We start from the raw sequence: 23,124 nt of genomic DNA on the forward strand, positions 1-23,124 counted from the left end.
GAGCTTTCATCAAATGCCAAGTTAAATCTTCTTAGAATAAAGCACCACAAAGGGATTTACTTATTATTTTACAGTTTTTAATGTTACTACGTTTTTACTATTTATTAGCAGTGTTGAAATAACATATACAGTTTAATTTCATTATGGTGAGGGATCGACCATTTCATTTTCAGGGGAGCTGGGATTTTCTCTGGAGTTTCCTTCAGTTTCTTTCAGTTACAGCTGCAAACCAGATGTTTTTTTAATTTCAACTACGAGCCTAAATATATAGAAATTTGAAAGCATCTTGCGACATTGTATTTTTTGTGACAGACAATATCTTTTTTTTTCAACAGCCTGTAGCATCATTATTGTTTTCTAGCATTTTCTGTTTAATAACATCCTTGGCCTCCAGGATATCAAATGGTCGGTCCCTTCTTTACCTTAACAACTTTTATATTTTTAGTTTTACAATCCGCTGTGTCAACTTTAACGTTACTGTGCTTTGTTATATACAGGTACTTTTCTCTGCAGACCCTTGAAGATCTGGGGTAGAATTGGTCCTCAGCAACCTATACTTGCCGTAAAAGGCGACTATGCTTGTCGTAAGAGGCAACTAACAGGATCGGGCTGTCAGTCTCACTGACTTGGTTGAAACATGTCAAAAATCCCAATTGTGTGGATCGATGCTCATGATGTCAATCACTGGATTGTCTGGTCCAGACTCGATTATTTAATAGACCGCCGTCATATAGCTGAAATATTGCTGAGTGTGACGTTAAACAACAAACAAACAAACAAACTTTTCTCTGCAGTGTTTAGATAAAATTCTACTCTACATTTGATAGGATCTGTATGCAAAGAGAAATAACCGAACTATGTCTATCAACAGTTGAATAGTATACATTATGTTTGAGCATGTTGAGCTATCTCCATTTTGTTTAAGTTGACACTGCAGCGTTTGACTCGTATAAATTCTTCAGAGTTTGAATGTCTCAAGGTTTCTGTTTTTCTGCACTGGGAAATACACCAACTATGTGTAGTGAGATATGGGATGAGGATGACAGTTGTGGGGGTGTCTAAAGTGGCGTGCATGTATGTTCCCCAGACTCTCACAAATGGTTCCGGGTTCTACATGATTGAACAGAAGGAGCTGCTCACCGAGGGTCGGAGACTGGTGCTCAGGAACAAGGAGACTGGGGAGTTTATTGATGACTTCACCAGTAAAAACAAGGGTAGGTCTCATCTATATTTACACTGAGGAACAAGGAGATTTGGGTGTTTCTTGATGACTTCACCAGTAAAACAAGAGTAGGTCTCACCTATATTTACACTATGGAACAAGGAAACTGGGGAGTTTATTGATGACTTCACCAGTAAAACAAGAGTAGGTCTCACCTATATTTACACTATGGAACAAGGAGACTGGGGAGTTTATTGATGACTTCACCAGTAAAAACAAGGGTAGGTCTCACCTATATTTACACAATGGAACAAGGAGACTGGGGAGTTTATTGATGACTTCACCAGTAAAACGAGAGTAGGTCTCACCTATATTTACACTATGGAACAAGGAAACTGGGGAGTTTATTGATGACTTCACCAGTAAAAACAAGGGTAGGTCTCACCTATATTTACACTGTGGAACAAGGAGACTGGGGAGTTTATTGATGACTTCTCCAGTGAAAGCAGGGGTAGGATCAGTGTTGAGAGATTACTTTATGCATGTCCTTCACCTTGACATGTCCTTCACCTTGACTCACCGTTGTGTTTTACAGAGTCTGTCAAGAAGTTTCTGCGTCTTCCCGACCTGAATGTGGTGGAGATAGATCCTGCCAAGTACCCCAAGTACGAGGTATGAGATCATATGTACAAATTATACACTTTAGATTAAATCATCTAGATTTTAAGAACATCTATCTTTGAAAACTAGCGGATGTCCTGAATCATAGTTTAGTGCTTGTCAGTCGGCGTGGCAATTCATTCACCATAGGGCACACCCCGTCGTGTATCAACCAATCATATTCCTTTTTATTATTTAATACGTACAGAAGCAAAGTGTTAAGCAGAAGGGGTTTGACGCTCTAACCAAGCAGACCTCTCTCCCACAGCCCAGAGGGTTGTATCGACTCTCTGCGGCTACACAGCTATAGTTAAGATATGGTTCATTGTTAATTGTTCTTGTAAATAAAATTGTGATTAGTCTCCTGTGACTACAGCTCTTTGCTGATTAATTCCCCCAAGAAAACCAGCATGCCGAACAGAACCATAATAGAGTTCTGGCGACTCTCGATTAAATGCTTTTAGTATCCCAGTCATGAAAATTGGGGTCGCAGAGTGACCACTGTCTGCAACTTGACTTTGAAGGATCTGATAGATGTAGTGTTTCGTTGTTTGAAATGGAACCTTGACTGTACTTCTTATCACAATGGAAATGACAGTAAGTATGACATGCAGGCTACAACTAAATGTTCGTTTGTTGTTTAACACAGCACACAGCAATATTCCAGTTATATGAGGTGGTCTGTAAATAATCGAGTCTATACCAGACAATCCACTGATTGACATTATGAGTATTGATCTAAGTAATTGGGACATGATGACATGTATCAACCAAGTCAGCGAGCCTGACCCCCTGATCCTGTTAGTTGCCACATACGACAAGCATAGTCGCCTTTTACGACAAGCATGGGTTGCAGAAGACCTATTCTACCCTGTATTACAACTGAATGAGTTTCAATGATTCAAGTGACTATTGGCCACTTCTATAGCCCAAGGTTGTACACAAGGTCATCCAGGATTGTCCAGTGTGTTATATCACCTGCTGTGTGTTCCAGTTCTACCTGGAGGCCCCGAGCCGCAACAAGCAGCTGAAGGCAGGAACGGTGTTCCTATACCAGGTGTTCCCCGGGAACACCATCGCGTGGCAGAGGATGTTCATTCGGGCGGCCAAGGATAATGAGTATGCCATCGTGGAGAAGATGATCTCGTTCTTCAAGGGAACGCCTTCCTTCATCAACTGCAGGGAACCGAAGACCGGGAACACAGCGCTTCACTGGGCCAGTCGCAATGGCCATTATGTAGGTCATGTTTAGTCTTTTTACTATGTTTGCAATATTTACTATGCTTACTATGTTTACTATGTTTACTATGTTTACTGTAGTGAAATCTTGAGCTCTGCACCATACCATTGACAGGTCCGGAAGATTCAAATAAGCAAGTCTAGATAGGATGTGCAAATCAGCATCAGAGGAAGCGCCTTTATAGAATTACTGTATTCGACGTAATAAACGCCCAGGGTGCTCTTGAAATTAGAAATAGGGGGCTCTTATTAGAATATACTTTTTGTGTGAAAAAAACAGAGTTGAAAAATCGTAAATTTTGTCGTATTATACACGCGAGATATATTTTCCAGAATTTAATTGCCCATAATTAAGGTTGCATATAACACATGATTGTGTATTATACACGAATAAACAAGTCGTGTGTACATTGATCAATCGGAAGGGGTGCTAATTGGGATTGTTCACTAGCCAATATGTTAACAAATATCGCCGTGGGTGCTTATTAGAGAGGGACGCTTATTACATTGAATACCGTAATTGAATAAGAATTTGTAGGCAAACAAATATTTCAAGACTTCCAAGAAAACTTTTATGCTTAGATTTTAATATTATTACCAAGTCTTCATTATTCTGCTTAAGACTTAGTAGAAAAAGCAGTGAAACCTTGTACCTTGAATTGATGTGGACTTTTGAAACATTAAGTTATTGGTAGTGTCCTAATGTAAGACAATAGAGCCAGATTCTCGTTCCACAAAGCTATTTTAATGTTAAGATGATCGTAACTCCCATACTTTAACCTAGGCTAATCAATCATCATTGTACAAAAATCACTTTGTGAAACAGGGCTCTTGGCTATATGTCAGGATAATGGGCTTCAGTATGTAGTACTAGTATTTAATAAATGCCTGTGACTATCATAAGTGTATGTTAAGGTTTCGGACTTAAGACGGTCGTAGCACTAATATTGCTTCGCATACGTGGACCCTGCTATGTTGAGGTGTTTCTTTTATAATGCAAGGCTATCAACCCGTTTCAGGACATTGTGTATCTACTTTTGGAGAGTGGTGCCAACATTGATGCCAAGAACAACTTCCGGTGCACACCCCTCAACTCGGCCATCGAAGGCCTGCACAGAAAAATATCTAATGTAAGTGCTTTCTGCATTCCATCATGGTGATATACTAGATACTGAGTGAGGAAGTTGCATGAACACTTCTGAGAGAGAGAGTTGGGTATTTTAACACTGCCTTTAACAATTTTCCAGTTGAATCAGTTTAATGTGTGAGGAAAGCCTATTTTTAAAAAAATGCAATCTCAGATATTTACCACTTTAGTGAAACCCAAGAGCTCGGGTATGGTGTTGTCAAACCTACAAACATAATCATGGCGAACCGGGATTTGGACCCACAATCATAGGTTTCTAGTCAAGCTCCTTCCCAGCGTGTGACACCTTTGTTACATTCTCGGTAACATCTCTGCCACCAGTGTGGGCGCGGCCATTACAAGAATCTTGAAATTTGCCCTCTAACTCCAAATGTAGTAACGTTTATACTTTTGTTTATGTCTTTGGGAATGCCATCATATTTCATTTTGAAAAGGTTTGCAACTGAGCATGTTTTCCAGATGAATTTACTTTGTTGTTTTAATGATCAGATTGGTTTGAGATTGCAGACTAACAGAAAATCAACCAACTTCTCCCTTACATTCTTACTATATCAATAACACGATAGTTTTAATGAAACAGAAATCAAATTGACAAACAAAGAAAGTAATTTAGCAGCGATAAGTGTTTTCGGTGTCACGATAACCTAGTCACTTGTTTGTAAACATAGTGGTCATTCAGTTGAGAGTTCAACTCCAAGCATGGTTGTGGCCACCTATCACAGTGGGGAGTCGGACTGGTGGCAGTGATAATATAGAGAGCTCCGCGAACGGACTATCGCTGTGAGGAGCTTGGTTTCTAGTGTGCCCGAGGTATGCAACTCTGCACGGTGAATTGCAGCAACTTAGCTGACTAGACCACCCATGCCACTGAAAGATTCTGAATTAGAATTTGGTAACTTCAGTGTCAGAAACTAACGGTTTTAGTCAAGTAGTGCTTATAATGATAACATATAGCAAACCTTTAAAAAGGGCAAATTTCTATCAGTCCTTATGATACCTTACCTATTGGACAATTTGGCAAGGACTACAGGACTAATGCTATTACCTGCTGATAACAGAAACAGACAGTCAGGGAACACTCACTTGTCATGTGCAAGAGTAGAATAGCTTATTCTTTTAAAAAGGATTTTGTCTCTCAAAGTTCTCTGGGCCAACTTTCATCTTGCCTCACACACAGCAAGGTCAAGGTATAGTAAGGGCATATCTGGGTTTGACAAAATTACTATTTTGATGTTGTACAATACAGCACTATGCTAAGCAGCAATACACTCAACTCTCTCACTCATACACTCATGGCATGTAACTGACTGACCGCCACTGTTGTATGTGATGTTGCAGCTGCTGATTGAGTGGGGATGTGACGTCCACTGTAAGAACAGCCGCGCTCAGAGTCCACTAGAGTGTGCCAAGAATGATGACTTCAGGAAATTCCTTATAGGTGGGTGAAGGAAATAAAGAACCCTTTCCATATCCAATAGAAATCTCTGCATGAAGCAGTCGATTGTACGATTCCGACTATATCATGAGCATGTCTTTGTGAATCACTATAAAATAGTAATGATACAAGGTGGTGTTCGCAAAAAGGTGAGCGTATCCTGCCCCATCAGTGGCACTCATCACAAACACATGCAAAGGCAAGTCAATTGTTCACCTGAAAAAACATGTAAACACATGGTACAAGTCAAAATAGAGAATTGCATCGGACATCATTTGTGTCACTAATGTGTCAAATTTGGAAATGTCCACCACTTTTTGAAAGCTTTACTAAGGCTTGGGAAATATCTTATAGGTGGGTGTAGTAAGGCTTGGGAAATACATTATAGGTGTGTGTAGTAAGACTTGGGAAATACATTATAGGTGGGTGTAGTAAGGCTTGGGAAATACATTATAGGTGGGTGTAGTAAGGCTTGGGAAATACATTATAGGTGGGTGTAGTAAGACTTGGGAAATACATTATAGGTGGGTGTAGTAAGGCTTGGGAAATACATTATAGGTGGGTGTAGTAAGGCTTGTGAAATACATTATAGGTGGGTGTAGTAAGGCCAGGGAAATATCTTATAGGTGGGTGTAGTAAGACTTGGGAAATACATTATAGGTGGGTGTAGTAAGACTTGGGAAATACATTATAGGTGGGTGTAGTAAGGCTTGGGAAATACATTATAGGTGGGTGTAGTAAGGCTTAGGAAATACATTATAGGTGGGTGTAGTAAGGCTTGGGAAATACATTATAGGTGGGTGTAGTAAGGCCAGGGAAATATCTTATAGGTGGGTGTAGTAAGGCTTGGGAAATACATTATAGGTGGGTGTAGTAAGGCTTGGGAAATACATTATAGGTGGGTGTAGTAAGGCTTGGGAAATACATTATAGGTGGGTGTAGTAAGACTTGGGAAATACATTATAGGTGGGTGTAGTAAGGCTTGGGAAATACATTATAGGTGTGTGTAGTAAGGCCAGGGAAATATCTTATAGGTGGGTGTAGTAAGGCTTGGGAAATACATTATAGGTGGGTGTAGTAAGACTTGGGAAATACATTATAGGTGGGTGTAGTAAGGCTTGGGAAATACATTATAGGTGGGTGTAGTAAGGCTTGGGAAATACATTATAGGTGTGTGTAGTAAGGCCAGGGAAATACATTATAGGTGGGTGTAGTAAGGCTTGGGAAATACATTATAGGTGGGTGTAGTAAGACTTGGGAAATACATTATAGGTGGGTGTAGTAAGACTTGGGAAATACATTATACCTAGGTGTAGTAAGGCTTGGGAAATACATTATAGGTGGGTGTAGTAAGGCTTAGGAAATACATTATAGGTGGGTGTAGTAAGGCCAGGGAAATATCTTATAGGTGGGTGTAGTAAGACTTGGGAAATACATTATAGGTGGGTGTAGTAAGACTTGGGAAATACATTATAGGTGGGTGTAGTAAGGCTTGGGAAATACATTATAGGTGGGTGTAGTAAGGCTTGGGAAATACATTATAGGTGGGTGTAGTAAGACTTGGGAAATACATTATAGGTGGGTGTAGTAAGGCTTGGGAAATACATTATAGGTGGGTGTAGTAAGACTTGGGAAATACATTATAGGTGGGTGTAGTAAGACTTGGGAAATACATTATAGGTGGGTGTAGTAAGGCTTGGGAAATACATTATAGGTGGGTGTAGTAAGGCTTGGGAAATACATTATAGGTGGGTGTAGTAAGACTTGGGAAATACATTATAGGTGGGTGTAGTAAGGCTTGGGAAATACATTATAGGTGGGTGTAGTAAGGCTTGGGAAATACATTATAGGTGGGTGTAGTAAGGCTTGGGAAATACATTATAGGTGGGTGTAGTAAGGCTTGGGAAATACATTATAGGTGGGTGTAGTAAGACTTGGGAAATACATTATACCTGGGTGTAGTAAGGCCAGGGAAATATCTTATAGGTGGGTGTAGTAAGGCTTGGGAAATACATTATAGGTGGGTGTAGTAAGGCTTGGGAAATACATTATAGGTGGGTGTAGTAAGGCTTGGGAAATACATTATACCTGGGTGTAGTAAGGCTTGGGAAATACATTATAGGTGGGTGTAGTAAGGCCAGGGAAATACATTATAGGTGGGTGTAGTAAGGCCAGGGAAATATCTTATAGGTGGGTGTAGTAAGGCTTGGGAAATACATTATACCTGGGTGTAGTAAGGCTTGGGAAATACATTATAGGTGGGTTGCGAAATATCCCATATGTGGGTGTAGTATGGTTTGGGCAATACCTTATAAATTTTGGGTGACTGGGTGACAACATATTCTATGGTTATACTGCTTCAAATGACCAGTCAACTTTGAGAATCACAACAATCAGCATGTTTCAAAATAGGAATGTTATTAAAGTTGACGTTTCTAACGGAAAGATTATTTGCACACACTCAGGGAATAGAAAAACACTGACTCTTGTAAAATCAGTACAACACGCTCATCTCCTGTAGTAATCTCTAAGGAAGTATCACTGAATCTGAGGAACATTGATACAACACTCTACCTGCTCTGCACACAGGACTCTACGACCACTACTCCACCGTGGTCCCCAAGGTCATGAACGGCGATGTGCAGGCGCTGGACCAGGCCATCAAACAGCATGTGACTGGAGAGAAGGAGTTTGTCAGTCTTACCAGCAGGTGGGTGGAAGTCTTATAGTCATGGAGATGTACTCCCCCAAAACTCTGACAGTTTACCAAGCACCTGCACAACATCTGTCAGTGTTCGAAATACCTGCCTGCTCGACCGTCCGAGACGGGTTGATTTCAACTCGGGCTGCCAGATTTTCAAATCCCCCTGCCCGACGGTCGGGTTATATTTCATATTCTAAATATTTCCCAATGATAAGCATTAATTTTACATGTAAAGATGAATGATAAAATGTAACCAAAAAGAAACCCTGTTAGCTTATCCTGAGAAACATATGATCATAGTGGGCAGGCAGGTTTTGGTCAGGGCTGGCCAGTCCTGTGGTCTGGCTGAAATTTTTGGGAGTTTCATACCCTGCATCTGTATATAAACCTTACAGTGGAGCCTCATAGTATCATGCTATTTTGTATCCTTATCATGCACTACATCGAGTCCAAAAGATAATATTAAGGGACTGGTCATTTATTAAGAGGGGGGAGTGGATTAGTGTTAGACAGTATCATATTTTTCTGACACCCCCATTATTGTGTAATATTATTTTATCCCAACCAACCCAAATGGTTTTATGCTAACTAGTACTGAGCTACTCAAAATTAATTTTATTTCGTATTAATGATAATAATCTGCATATAAAGTGCATAACTCTATACACAATGTCTGATGGAAACGCTGTGTTATTATAACCCGGGTAAATGAATCAGTGTGCACATTCTCAGCTCCTTAGGGAGTATACAACCCAAGCAGCCTGTGAGGCACTGGAATGTTAACACTCACATTACCATCTCATCCTACCGGGTACCCATTCACTAAGTGTCAACCTACTCAAGCTAACTGGTTAGCAATAAATCTGTTAGACATTGTATGAAAAACTTTTGTCTTATATATCAAAACATATTCAGAGAATACATGGTTCATGCACAAATGATTCCGTGAAGATCTGGGTAGAAAAGTCTTCAGCAACCCAGGCTTGCCGTAAAAGGCGACTATGCTTGTCGTAAGGGGCGACTAACAGGATCACGTGGTCAGGCTTGCTGACTTAGTTGATGCATCACATCGATCGCAATTGCCTAGATCAGTGCTCATGATGTCAAACACTGGATTGCCTGGTTCTGACTCAATTATTTACAGACCGCCCTCATATAGCTGGAATATTGCTGAGTGTGGCGTTTAACAACAAACAAACAAAACCATGCAGAATCAGTTCAGTGGTCAATGCATGTTCATTGATAGTTGTCTCCACAGCTCAATGTGAGACACGTATGATGCAGTGTACCGACATAGATCGTGTGACTTCTTACATGGTGCTGATGTCACTTCCTGTGCAGGTGCATCAACGGCAGCACGCTGCTGCACACCGCAGCCTACTATGGCCATCTGGATGCAGTGAAGGAGCTGCTGCAGCACCGCGTGGACATCAACCTCCAGGACTACAAGGGTGCCACGCCCCTCCACCGCGCCAAGGACCAGGACACCATACAGGTACGTGGACTCTGTTGCCATGGTTACACTTTGGCCATTGAGAGTGAATCAGTGGCTGAGTAGCAAAGACTTAAACCATCAGACCAGTTGCTGTATTCATTGTCAACTTGTTGATTTGTTGATTCTTTCTGGTGAAGATACAGCTAAATATATCAGTGTCAAGACAACAGAGCTTCTTCTACAACCCACATTGGGTCGAAAAGACCCCAGTGCCCATGTTTGTTGCAAATGTTGACTTAAAAGAGGACCTGTGAAGATCCAGGGTAAAATAGATCTTCAGCAACCCATGCTTGCCGTAAAAGGCGACTATGCTTGCCGTAAAAGACGACTATGCTTGTCGTAAGAGGCGACTAATGGGATTGGGTGGTCAGGCTCGCTGACTTGGTTGATGCATGTCATCGCATCCCCATTGCGTAGATCGATGCTCATGATGTCAATCACTGGATTGTCTGGTCCAGACTAGATTATTTGCAGCTGGAATAGTGCTGAGTGCGGTGTCAAACAAGTAACAAACAAACAAACTAAAACGAGGATCACATATTACAGGGGTGGTCACAGTGCCGTTGTGGTAGGCCTGGAATATTGTTGACTGTGACATAAAATTTCCTCGACTCACTACAAGCTTATCTTCAGTTAATAAGAAGAATGTATGGTCGTCCTTTTGGCACACCAGAAACCTATGATTGGGGTTCGAATCCTGTTTGCCTCAGATTATGTTTCTAGGTTTGTCAGCACCGTACCTGTGCTTGTGGGTTTCAACTCTGAGACCTGCATCACTTCGGGCTTTCCTTCAAACTGACTCGCTGTGATATAACTGGAATACTGTTGAAAGCATCTTCCCGAGGCAAGGGAGTTTACTGACTCTAAAAGTCCAGTTTCCACCTTCGCCGAACTAGGCTGGAATTTCTGGGCCCAGTCGCAATGCCACCAGTGGCTATTAAGAGTTATGTCCCTTCTATGTCCCCCCCATTGACAATCAGATTCCACCTCTGATATCACTTGTATTTGCTTCAAACAAAATGACGATCTGATCGATAATCAAGATCAATATTGTAATAAAAAGGGCCTTACTTCGCAAGGTGTATCAAATCATCTGAGTACCTTGATTAAAAACATGAAAATATTTGAAAAATACCTGTTGAAGCTGAATTGATTGTACACATGCATTGTAAATCCTGCAATGGACTGAAATCTGCACGGCAGTTTACGAACCAGATGTTGACTTCGTTATGCGATTTTGATTGGACTATGCGGACTCGTTAGTCCAGCCACAGTATAATCCATAGCTCCAGCCTAATTCACCAAGGGTGCAAACTGGACTTTTATAGTCAGTTAACTCCCTTGCCTCAGGAAGATGAATTAAAAGTGGCATATCACTCACTTTCTGAAAAAGGCTGCCTTTTTTCTTTATTCTGATGATTTGTTTTAAATGATATGTTACGCAATATACAATTAACGTTTTTCTACTGTGGAATGATTTGTCAGAATGATGTCTGTGACACAAATGAGAGAATGAGGAGGATGATGTAAAGAGGATGTTGTGTTATCCTCTCATTACGTTGCAGCTGCTGCTGGAGCACGGAGCTGTCATCAACGCCGAGGATGCAGAGGGCAACACTCCGCTACACGTCAAGTGTTACGGGGAGTCTGAGAAGCCCACGGAGCTTGGCTGTATCGAGACGCTGCTCACCAAGGAAGCCAATCAGATCAAGAGGAACAACAGAGTAAGCTACTCAGGCACTCCCTCCCTTGCACGTCTCAACCGTGTTGCTTTCTTACTTGTATCTTGTTCTTAACAGAGCTACAGATAAGCTTTTGGGTATTTTACCCAGGGGGGTGATTTTGATTGGGTATTCACAAGTTTAAGAGGGTTTTCAATTTTTTTACCAACCTGTTTCTTGTTTATTTAACTTATTTAAACCTGATTTGGAACCATCCCTGTAAATCATTTAAAACTATACAGAGCTCCAGATAAGCTGCGTATCTGCATGAAATACGCATCAGAAATGCAGATATACGCAGTAAAATAAAATCCAAGCGTATCAAATACGCAACTAACATTACAGATACGCTACAAAAATAAAACTTGTGCATATCATCAAAATATTGTGAAGTAACCCTGCGTATTCGATTAGCAAATCAGCAACCTTTTTGGAAATAATAAACGGACATTCCGTCAACCGTCAAACTCCACGATGACAGTTACATCATGATCATTTGCCATCACACTTTCTTGTGGAAGTATCGTGGTATTTTTGAGTCCTATAAAGCTCTCAAACCCACACTACACCAGTTTGCAGGGACTAGATGAATAGTGTTTTTAAATATTTAACTTAAATACACGGAGTACGCTGATCACTGTGTCGGATTAACGAGACTGATTAATGAGTGATTTCGGCAATTCGTTGCAAATTAGGTGTGTCGGAGTCGGAGTGCGAGAATGTCGGATTAACGGGACTAAATAGCACTGAATCAATCGGTTCCCATCATTTGTGTCGGATTAAGCCGAGTGTCGGATTAACGAGTGTCGGATTAACGAGACTTGACTGTAGTTATAATACACAATCATTTTATTTCAATAGTGGATTTATAGTTTTTGTTGTGTATTTGATACACTAGTATTTGATTTGTCTGCGTATTGCAGTTTATTTAATGCATATTTTACCCAAATATGCAGCATATCTCAAGCTCTGCTTTAAGAATTGACGTCCTCTGTTAAGGGCATGATATGAGTCAGTATTATAAATCCTTATAGTCATTCCTCATGGGGTACAGCGTCCGGGGTTCGATCCCCGACCACGTCATACCAAAAGACGGTACTTGTTGTTACTGTGTCTGGCGCTCGGCATTAAGGGGCTAAAGCAAGGACTGGTCGGCTCGGAGTCAGTATACTGTGTCTGAGGGGGGTATTCATGTTAAACTGAGGCATGGTATCTCAGTGTGCTAGCACTATAAATCAGCATCAGTCCGGACTAGTACAAGCAGCCACACAAACGCACACACGTACATGCACGTCGCTATATAAGTGCAATAATCTTGGATGCGACGTTAAACCCCATTTCACCTCACCTCATTCCTCATGGGGATTCATGGACAGGATAGATCCCCTGTTCTTCAGGATTGTCACAAGAGCAAACTGAGAAATAGGGACTTACTTCTCACGATGTATAAACCGCTGTTTCTGGCCTAGAGTTGAGTATTTACATGCCACAATCACATGCAGTAGAACACACATAAAACAAACACAGGTAGAGCAAACAAACGGATACAACAAACTGTTGCAAAATGCCCTATTTTCTCCTCTGTCTTATCATATTAACTGTACGTATATAACAAACTCTCTACAGCGAATCCCCGGTTGCGTCCTACCAAAAGACGTTAAAAGATGGTACCTGTTGTTACCCTGTCTGGCGCTTGGCATTAAGGGGCTAAAACAAGGACTGGTCGGCTCGGAGTCAGTATACTGTGTCTGAGGGGGGTATTCATGTTAAACTACGGCACGGTATCTCAGTGAGCTAGCACTATAAATCGGCATCAGTCCAGACTAGTACAAGCTGCCACATGCACGCATGCACGCATGTCGCTGTATAAGTGCGATCATCTTGAACGCGACGTTAAACCCAATTTCACTTCACTCTACAGTGAACTAACGTATATAGCAAACTAATATCTGTTCCCTGACAAGCCTAAATATCACCAATTAGTGACGTGTATAGCGAACTGAGTATCACTCAGTGTCAAATGTCACTGACAATTGGCTATATGCAATCACCGGTGAATCAACAAAATCGGGGTGAATCAACACAATCGGCAGTGACGATTTTAACTTTGTGAAACTTGCTTTGTGTTAATCTTACCTGTAACGGGACTCATCTTCCTCTTGAGTATACATGTGTTGTAGCCTGTGGTTCTATGTCCAGGGTCTGCTGCCGATCCACTGCTGCGCTGTTGAGTATACATGTGTTGTAGCCTGTGATTCTATGTCCAGGGTCTGCTGCCAATCCACTGCTGCGCTATGCAGGGACGTATTGATGCAATGCAGATGCTGCTACAGTTCGACACATCGGGTCAGATCACCAACACTCTCAACAACGAGGAGGACAGACAACCTCCCAGCCTTCTCCATCTTGCCATCGCCAACGACTTTGTCGAATGTGCTCACTGGTGAGTGTGTGTGACAGTAACATTTTTAACGTTCTTTGGGCAGTATTGCCGCAAGGCTCATCGAGGCCATGAAAATTTAAGAGGTTTGACTTGAGGTCTACCCTGCCGTACTGATTTGCCCCATGAAAATTTAGGCTAAAATTGGTCTTCAGCAACACTGCTTATTGTAAGGGCATCTAACAGGACCGGGTGGTCAGACTCTGCAACATGGTTGATGCATGTCATCATATCCCAACTGCGTAGATCGATGTTCATGATAATCAACAAGCTAACAAACAAATCTTGAACAATAGGTGTCTCACTATTGTTTTGATGGCTTCACTGTAATATTTGTTTGTTTATTTGTAGTTTAATGCTGCACTCAGCTATATATATTCCAGGTATATGAGGGTAAAGTGTAAATAATTGAGTCTGGACCACACTATACAGTGATTGATATTTTGAGCAACGATCCATGCCGTTGAGGTACGATGACACACAATCAACCAAGTCACCAAGTCTGACCACTCAATCCGTTTGGTCAACTTTTCCGACAAGGTTGCTGGGGATCAGATCTAACCCTGAAACCCCAAGGAGTTGAATATAGCTGGAATATTGCTGAGTGCTGCATTTAACAAGAAACAAGCAAACATACACTGATTTAGCTTGAAAAGCCCTGGAATTAACACGAAATGCCTTGAAAAAAACTGGAATTTGCAAAAATGATTTTCTGAAGGCAAGCATTGGATAACTGCCTACTACTCAATGTTTGCTGCTTGATATCACATTGTGACATTCAGAAGACAAACTGTGTGTGTAAATCCAGTTTACTAGGTCACCTCTGAGCACATGGTCAGTACAGGAAGTTCGATGGGAGTGGTCTCCCCTTAGATAAAACTGTCCAAGCTCCTTCCCAGCGCGTGACACCTTCATTACACTCTCTGTAACATCGCTGCCACCAGTGTGGGCGCGGCCATTACAAGAATCTTGAAATTTGGCCTCGAACCCCAAACGTATTAACGTTCATACTTTTGTTTATGTCTTTGGAAATGCCATCATATTTCATTTTGAAAAGGTTTACAACGGACGATGTTTTCCAGATGAATTAGCTTTGTTGTTTGTATAATCAGATTGGTTCGAGATTGCAGACTAACAGAAAATCAACCAACTTCTCCCTTACATTCTTACTATATCAATGACCTGATAGATTTAATGAAATAGAAATTCAAATTGACAAACAAAGAAAGTTATTTAACAGGGGTAAGTGTATTAGGCGTCACGACAGTCGTCACTTGTTTATAAACATAACGGTCATTCAGTTGCGAGTTCAACTCCATGGTTGTGGTCACCTATCACAGTGGGGAGTTTTGACTGGTGGCAGCGATAGTATAGGGAGCTCCGAGAATGGGCTATCACTGTGAGGAGCTTGAAAACTGTCAAACAACTATTCCCAACTCATATAATAAGCTGTGAACTTCTACTGAAGCTATACCCGTTACACCTGTGTCGGTAGATCATACCAGCACAAGGTAGCAGTGAATCCTACTGCCAAGACCACAATGAGTAGACATGTGTTTGGTGCATGGCTTACTTGTCTTTTCTTGTTGACTGTGTGTTGTTATTTCTTCAGGCTGATGGAAAGTGGCTTTGTGTTCAAGGCAAAGGAGACAGACATCTTGATGAGGAGGATCTTGACAGAGCAGATCAAAATGTGAGTCAGTTGAATGGGAAGGTCATTCTAGATTAATGTGGAGAGTGTCGTTCCATATACTGTATTTAGGCTACACTTTTTAATTTTTTTGTTTCACAGAATTATTCCAGCTTTTCCACACAAGGTTTTCTTGAAATCAAAATCAAAATATAGCTATGTCAAGCATTTATTTATTAAATCACAAATAGTGATGTAGATATGGATTTTTGTATATAATATTTTTTTATTGTATTTTAAAGAGGGTTGATATTATTCATGTTATTAGAGAGAGACATAATAAGATCAAATATTTTTATGTTAATTAATTCATGGATATACTTTTCAGTAGGAGTGGTAGGCCTGTGAAACAAAATATACAAATGTGTGGCCTAAAGTGCTCACAGTATGTATGTCAGGAAGTGTTGAGTTAGGGCTTGATGATGACCTTAATGACTATGACAGTGCATGCTGGTGATGCGGCTTCTGTAGTGACACATCCTCATCCCTCTGTTGCAGTAACAGTCGAGCCGATGCTGTCAAGTTTCTCCTGGAGTGTGGTGCTGATCCCAACCCTCGCTACCCCGGGGGGAACAGGTGAGGGATGGGGACACAGAACACCAGACAAGGAAATATAGGTCTAAACCCCGTGAAGATTCCAGGGTAGAATAGGTCTTCTGCAACCCACGCTGTAAAGGGTGACTATGCTTGTCGTAAAAGGCGACTAACGGGATGGGATGGTCAGGCTCGCTGACTTGGTTGATGCATGTCATCGATCCCAATTGCGTGGATCGATGCTCATGATTATTTACAGACAGCCATCATATAGCTGGAATATTGCTGAGTGCGGCGTTAAACAACAATCCAACCAACCAAATATAGGTCTACCTTGTCAGTTTGCAACTTTTGCCACTAGGCCAAAGCCTCACTCTAGTAAAATTCTGTCCGGTCTAGTAAATATAAAACGTCAACGCCAGAGAATAACCAGTCTCGATTATCCACTGAAACAGATTCCTTTGGGCATAAAATGCACAATAGCAGTGAAAATTATATGCAGGAATCGTTGAAAATCAGTGATGACACCAGGTGTTCATGAAAAGGATAGGAAGCACCCGCCACTCACACAATTTGCATAAAAAACTAATGTTTGTTTGTTGCCTGATGCAGTATAGCTACTCAGTCTAAAAATAACTTTAAAATCTACTGAAAACGATGCTTTTAGCCAAGTTCAGGCTTGCAGATTCAAAAGATTTTGGCACAGACTAGATTGTATTGGAATGAGATGACATAAAAAAAATCAATCTATTCCAACAAGACTTTCAAAGTGTTCATGTAATGCTGTAGATAATACCATGTTATTTTCCGATAGAATCTATTCATTCAACAGAATATTTCCGTTAAGGTTTTACTTGGCAGGGTAAATTATAAACTGAAATCCTGTTTATCTGGATAACTCCCTTCCAAGCAATATCTGGAGTATTGTTGTTAATTGCTTTCAGTAGAACTCAATGTGCAATTTTATGTCAGTTTCAATTACAAAAATATGAAACAGTGCATCATTTAGGGCTGACATAAACTGATCAGTGACCTGGGGTCAAGCGAAAAGACAAGATTAGCTGGGGAGTGGTCAAGTGACCACATGGTCATTGAATAGGTCATTAGTTCACTGTTGAAGCTAAGTTAGGATGAATTTTGAATGCATTTCAGACTTTATTTAAATTTTCTTTTCATCTGTATTCACCTATAACACTCATCACTTACTTGGATCACAAAGGTAGCATTGTAGCGAGGGATCACTGTATTTATTTATTTTTTTATCCTTATTAAGTGATTATTACCCTCATGTGCTTCTGTATTATAAATATCATATATAAGGAATGATATGAAGTGATCACTGATAAACACAAATATCATATATTAGGAATTGAAAATCTGTACTAGACTTGCCACAGGCTCCCATAATACTATTTTCATTCCTAATACATTGTATATTATATTCATGATACGAAAACACACTTGATTAAAAGAGATGTAGATAGTGTCAAAAATGGCAAAGGAAAAAAATGGATTCCGGGTGTTGATAAACACATCAAAACTGTATGGCAATTTGAAAGAGAATGAGTTGGCGGGGACAACCACATGATCAGCACATGTAGGTCAACCAGCATTCAAGAGTATGTGACCCAGATGTTAGGAGGTGACCATGTGAGATATGTATGGGTGAATTAGTTTTAGAAGCTGGAACGTTTGTTTCAGACACGTTTCCACTTAGGATGGAACGAAAGAAGAAAGTGAAATGCATAGTGTGAGATGGGAACTGTATATGAATATACAATTACTGTATTCAACGTAATAAGTGCCCACAGCGATATTTGCTAATATATTGGCCAATGAACAATCCTAATTAGCACCCCTTCCGATTGATCAATGTACACAAGACTTATATATTCGCATTTAATACGCACTCGTGTGTTATATGCAAACTAAATTATGGACAATTAAATTTTGGAAAAATATATCTGTCGTACATAAACATTTCAGGCTGTCAGCATAAACCACAAAATTTGTCTTTTAACTCTGTTTTTTCCACTAAAATAATATTTTAATAAGAGCCCCCTATTGCGAATTGCGAGAGTGCCCTGGGTGCTTATTACGTCGAATTCAGTAATTTTCAAATTTTCAATCATCTTCTCATCCCCAGTGCCCTGCACTATGCTGCGAGTCTGAGTGGTCCTACTGATGTCCTGGAGATGCTGCTGTCGTTTGGCGCCGACGTTGACCAAACCAACAATGAGGGCAGTACACCTCTGTTCTTTGCAACAAATGGCAACAACCAGTTTGCCGCCTGTGTCCTCATTGGCCAGGGAGCCAATGTCCGACAGAAAAATATACAAGGTGTGTGATCCTGTCTGATAGACATATGGTTGGCAGTGAGTGAGTGACTGGGTGAGTGAGTGAGTGAGTAAGGGAGTGAGGGAGACTAGACTATGAAGTGGTGCATTGTCTGTCATCTGTCCTTCCTTCTGTTAACGTTTAACTTCAAGAAATGATGTGATATGAAATATTTTACGTAACAGAAACTGCTTTGGGTATACCAATTGTGCAGATACTTTACTTCTGGATGTGACAGAAATATTCATTTGTCTCTTATTTCTATTGACAGGGCTGTCCGCATTTGACAACATTGTAGACTTTGAGGAGTGGATCGAGTCTGGCTACTTCACTGATGATATTAGGGCAAGACTTCAAGGTACCAGTCATACGTCTTCCTGGTCTGGTGTCATGTTTCTGTTAACCTTGGAAGCTAATTGTTTTGTTAAAAAGCTCATGTTGACTATAAAGACCAAAACGTCATTCAATTCTAAAATGACTTCACAATAGTAGTTCTCAACTGAAGTATGATACTTTACCAACGTCTATATTGTATAATCTTCTTGAGTAAGAATATTGTCCTTTTCAGTTTACACAGTGAACGAAATATTGATGGTTATCAGGCACTGCCTGCATCAATGAACACACCAATGATGGCATGGTGTTACTTAGTGGTGGGGTGATATACAGATGCATCGGGTCGCAATTTTTTACTTCTCGATACAAGTATCAATCAGGGTTGAACACTTTGTAAAAAATATTAATCCTGACCTTAAATGTTGCTTTAATAACTGTTCCATTAAGCACTAATCGGTAGTGCAGTAGTGCAAGTTGATAGGGAAAAGAGTATTGTTCATGTGTCGAGTGAAATATCAGGTTTCTCTCTTTAAGTGACAGGGGGAAAGGAGGTGTACGCCACTCGTGAAAATATCACCTTTTCCCTCGTCACGAGATGAGAGAAACATGATATTTCACGAGACACATGGAATATCCTATTTATTATATACTTTTTGTGCAGTTGTCTACCGGAAAATTAAACTAGTTCATTATAAATGTAAAACCTTGAAACATCAATTCTCCCTACTGAACACACAGGGACCCCTTGTATTTGCCACTTAAAAAGTAGTTTCGTGTTTGCAATATCTTAACAAATATAAACAAAAGTATCAAAAAATATTTAGGGTCACGATAATTCTTTATGGTACATTTCGATATGATTATATACAAAATCAACTTTAAGAAAAAATATTCTTGAATACTAGGAGACCGCTGAGAGAAGCGAAAGAATAAACGCTGGTCAAGGAACAAAAATGGCGCTTTGGGAAGCGAACAGTCTTTTAAATTTGGAACTAACGTAAAAAGAGCATCAACAGTTGTGTACGGGCAAGTCAAATACTACAAAGGGAGACAATTTAAGGGGAAATAACCCTTGTATGGCAATAGTTCCATCAAAGTCTTATGTTCACTGCAGTGAAATATCAAGTGTTATGTTCACTGCAATGAAAATATCACTTTTCTCAACTTCAGAAAACTCAGTCTTTCATGCTGAAGTATATAATGAATAAATATTTATAATTGTTGTGCCATACTTGACACTGCCAACTGTAAATTGTCAGTGTGCCAGGTATTTGGCCATCCTCTCTATGAAAAAGATAGCTTACGCACCACAGATAAGAGCACATGCAAGTATCATGATACATATCGGATAGTGAGTAAGGTATCCTAGTATTTCTGCTGTGGGTCAATTACAAGTGCAGACACTAGATAAGCACACCTTTTGTTGCTTGAGGAATCGTTGCCTATAAAGAACCAACAGTTTCTATAACTCTTCTCTATAGCTGTAATATTTGGGATCAACCATTTGAATTTCCGTAGGGGGGTAGTATGGGTGGGTGCCTGGAGGGTCTGAGGGGTGGGTGGGGGGTGTAGGGGCTGAGGGGTGAGTGGCTGGAGGGGCTGAGGGGTGGGTGGGGGGTGTAGGGGCTGAGGGGAGAGGATATTGGTTTGAGATCAGCATTTGCTTACTAATGTTTAGGAGCTAAATGTTTTCCAATACAAACAGGTGCTCAGATTTTGTTTAAAGTAAATAAAAATAACAATCTGTTTTTATAAGACACTTTAATACACCACTGCAAGAAAAGGGCTTATTTATTGTTTTCCTAATGTTACTCCTCTATGTCTGATGTCAGTTATACGATGATTATTTTCAGCCTTCAGTCTGAAACACGCGCGGGACCTGATCCGAGCGATCTCCAAGCGAGTGAAGCCCAATCCAGTGATGATGGCTCGCCAGGACCTGGCCCGGTCAGCGGCGTTGATGTCCCAAGTGTCCAGCAGTCCCATAGCCTGGACACGGTCCCAAATCTCCATCCCATCTGCCGGGTCCCAGAGAAGCCTTCTCCCACCCATCACGCCTGCCATCACCTTCTAGACATTACATGGTTTCATACAGTTGCCATGGTTACACATAGTTGCCATGGTTACAAGCAGTTAAGCATTGATGAGTGATGATTCTTTGTACTACATTGAGCAAGGGGTAACTCTAAACTCATGTTAGTGACTTGGCAACAAGTATTATTATCATGTCTTATAGTAATTAGATGGCGAACCAGAGTTTACTTCAACATTTATACGGGGAAGAGGTCCAACACCATCTTTCTGCCTTGAAATGAGCAATAGTTTCTTTTTAAGCTAACAGTCATTTCAATTGTTGAGTCCATTCATATTGTTGATAAATATAATTTCTTGATAAGCTATGTGATATGGACATTGTGTCTCAGACACATGATCTCTTCCGTTTCCAAGGAACCTGCACAAATAACTGGTTCCAAAAATGGAATGGTAAAATAATTGCAGCTATTGAATGTATATGCAAACGAGAAAATGATACGATGTGGAAGTATGTTTAGTATCCATTGTATGTCAATAACATTTTGTTCATGTCTTTGTTTTATATTAATGGTTTGATTAATTTGATGCCATCAACGATCAATTTATTATCACGATCATCCTGGATTGATTTTGATACAGTTCAGGGCCCCGTTCTACAAGTTGCCGCAGAGCTATGTTGTTCACAACTGCTATGCTTTGACACTGACTTGTGACAGTCCTCATGCTAAGATGTTGTTTTAACCAGGGCCCTGTACTGGATGTACCTGATGTCTAATTTCGACACAATGACAGGGTCTTGTCCTCCACTATGTACATATCCCACTGCCAACGTCTCTGTATTCGGAGGTGTATCATGCATTCCTGACCAACTCGTGTTATTCCGAGACAAGCTGAATAGCGACTCGTGCCCCTCTCGTGGCCATTTTTGCGACCTGGTTCTGTCTTAGCGCAAACGGGCATACCTAAAACAATTGTCAACTCGTTGTGAAATGGTTCACATATATTTCCCCGTATATTATATATATTTCAGATGGAATCTAAAGAACATCGGGACGTGCGGAATTATGCACTATGATTGAACACATTTAACTGTGTCGGGTATATTTTTAGATGCAAGACATGTTAAACAAAAAATTATTTCTGAGGGATTCTTTGGGAAAGAACTTGAAGTCATACGTGCATTCTGATTGGTTTGTCATATTTTCGCACATAACATTCATCGATAGGGGGACGAGTCTTCTTGCAGGTTGCAGAAAGGGGCGAGTGGTGACGAATGGTGTGTCATGTAGAGTGGTCTGCTTGACGCCATATATCCAGCATTAGGATATAAAATAGTCAACATTTGTTGAGGATAAAAATAGTCATCTTAAGTCAAAGATGTGATCCTTTGCAAATGTTGAGTAGAATACTTAATGGCTGTTTATTTTGTAAGCACTCATATATATTATGTATATCCTGCTTTGCTCAATAATGTGTATATATCTGTATGTACTTTGAATGTTCTATAAATTTTATAAATTATAAACAAATTTACAATGATTGTATCATTGAATATAATATATTCATTATGATGAACTAATATTGATATTATATTTTTACTATATGGAACAGGGCCATATACCAAGCCCACATACATATATCATTCCTTCTTGCCAAATTTTACTTCTGTACTACTTCTATACCAAAGAGTGTGCATGTTTTAAAATGTTTGCTTTCTGCTTGTGAAAGAATGTTGCACAAGATTCAGTACGAAATAAACAAGAAAAATATTCCCTTCGAAATCATTTCATTAGTCTGGATGACTGGATTTTTTCCCCCAACAGACCTGGATTTTTAACGAAAAAGTATGTTAACTTAGAAATATTAAAGTCTAGGCAAAGACCTTTTCCTGGTCAATTTTGTCGGGGCAGTGGACATTGAGCGAACCAGTTGAGTGGGGTAGTGTGTGAAGATTGGAGATTCATTAATAATCTGGGAGGTGCTTATCTAAAATATAATCAAGCACTGGTAACTTTTTGATACCTGTACTCATTTTTGGTCTATCAGTTTTACAATTGTTTTCATGGGACCAACATTGGTTTCATTATTTCCAGTTTATTGATCAGTTGAAATTAGTTTAAATTGAAGTATTGACTTCCGTGTTCAAGTAGTTTTTTTCACATATGCTAGGGGGCACAGGTGGCCCAGTAG

General features: G+C 40.2%; 1 protein-coding gene across 1 annotated transcript in view; it reads left to right on the top strand.

Annotated features, from left to right (window-relative positions):
- LOC139461953 (uncharacterized) overlaps positions 1-21,997 on the top strand; it is a 42,002-nt gene extending 20,005 nt beyond the window's left edge. The window contains exons 13-26 of the mRNA XM_071243442.1: positions 1,088-1,214; positions 1,758-1,834; positions 2,817-3,059; positions 4,081-4,191; positions 5,547-5,646; positions 8,233-8,353; positions 9,689-9,842; positions 11,408-11,566; positions 13,831-14,006; positions 15,616-15,696; positions 16,192-16,269; positions 18,374-18,567; positions 18,836-18,922; positions 20,754-21,997. Of these exons, the coding sequence (XP_071099543.1) occupies positions 1,088-1,214; positions 1,758-1,834; positions 2,817-3,059; positions 4,081-4,191; positions 5,547-5,646; positions 8,233-8,353; positions 9,689-9,842; positions 11,408-11,566; positions 13,831-14,006; positions 15,616-15,696; positions 16,192-16,269; positions 18,374-18,567; positions 18,836-18,922; positions 20,754-20,974 (1,929 nt within the window). The 3' untranslated portion in view covers positions 20,975-21,997. The remainder of the gene's footprint in view (positions 1-1,087; positions 1,215-1,757; positions 1,835-2,816; positions 3,060-4,080; positions 4,192-5,546; positions 5,647-8,232; positions 8,354-9,688; positions 9,843-11,407; positions 11,567-13,830; positions 14,007-15,615; positions 15,697-16,191; positions 16,270-18,373; positions 18,568-18,835; positions 18,923-20,753) is intronic.
- Positions 21,998-23,124: the final 1,127 nt, after the last annotated feature.

Source organism: Haliotis cracherodii, unplaced genomic scaffold (assembly GCF_022045235.1).
Source record: "Haliotis cracherodii isolate W230 unplaced genomic scaffold, xgHalCrac1.p SCAF_15, whole genome shotgun sequence".
Taxonomy (NCBI): Eukaryota; Metazoa; Mollusca; class Gastropoda; order Lepetellida; family Haliotidae; genus Haliotis; species Haliotis cracherodii.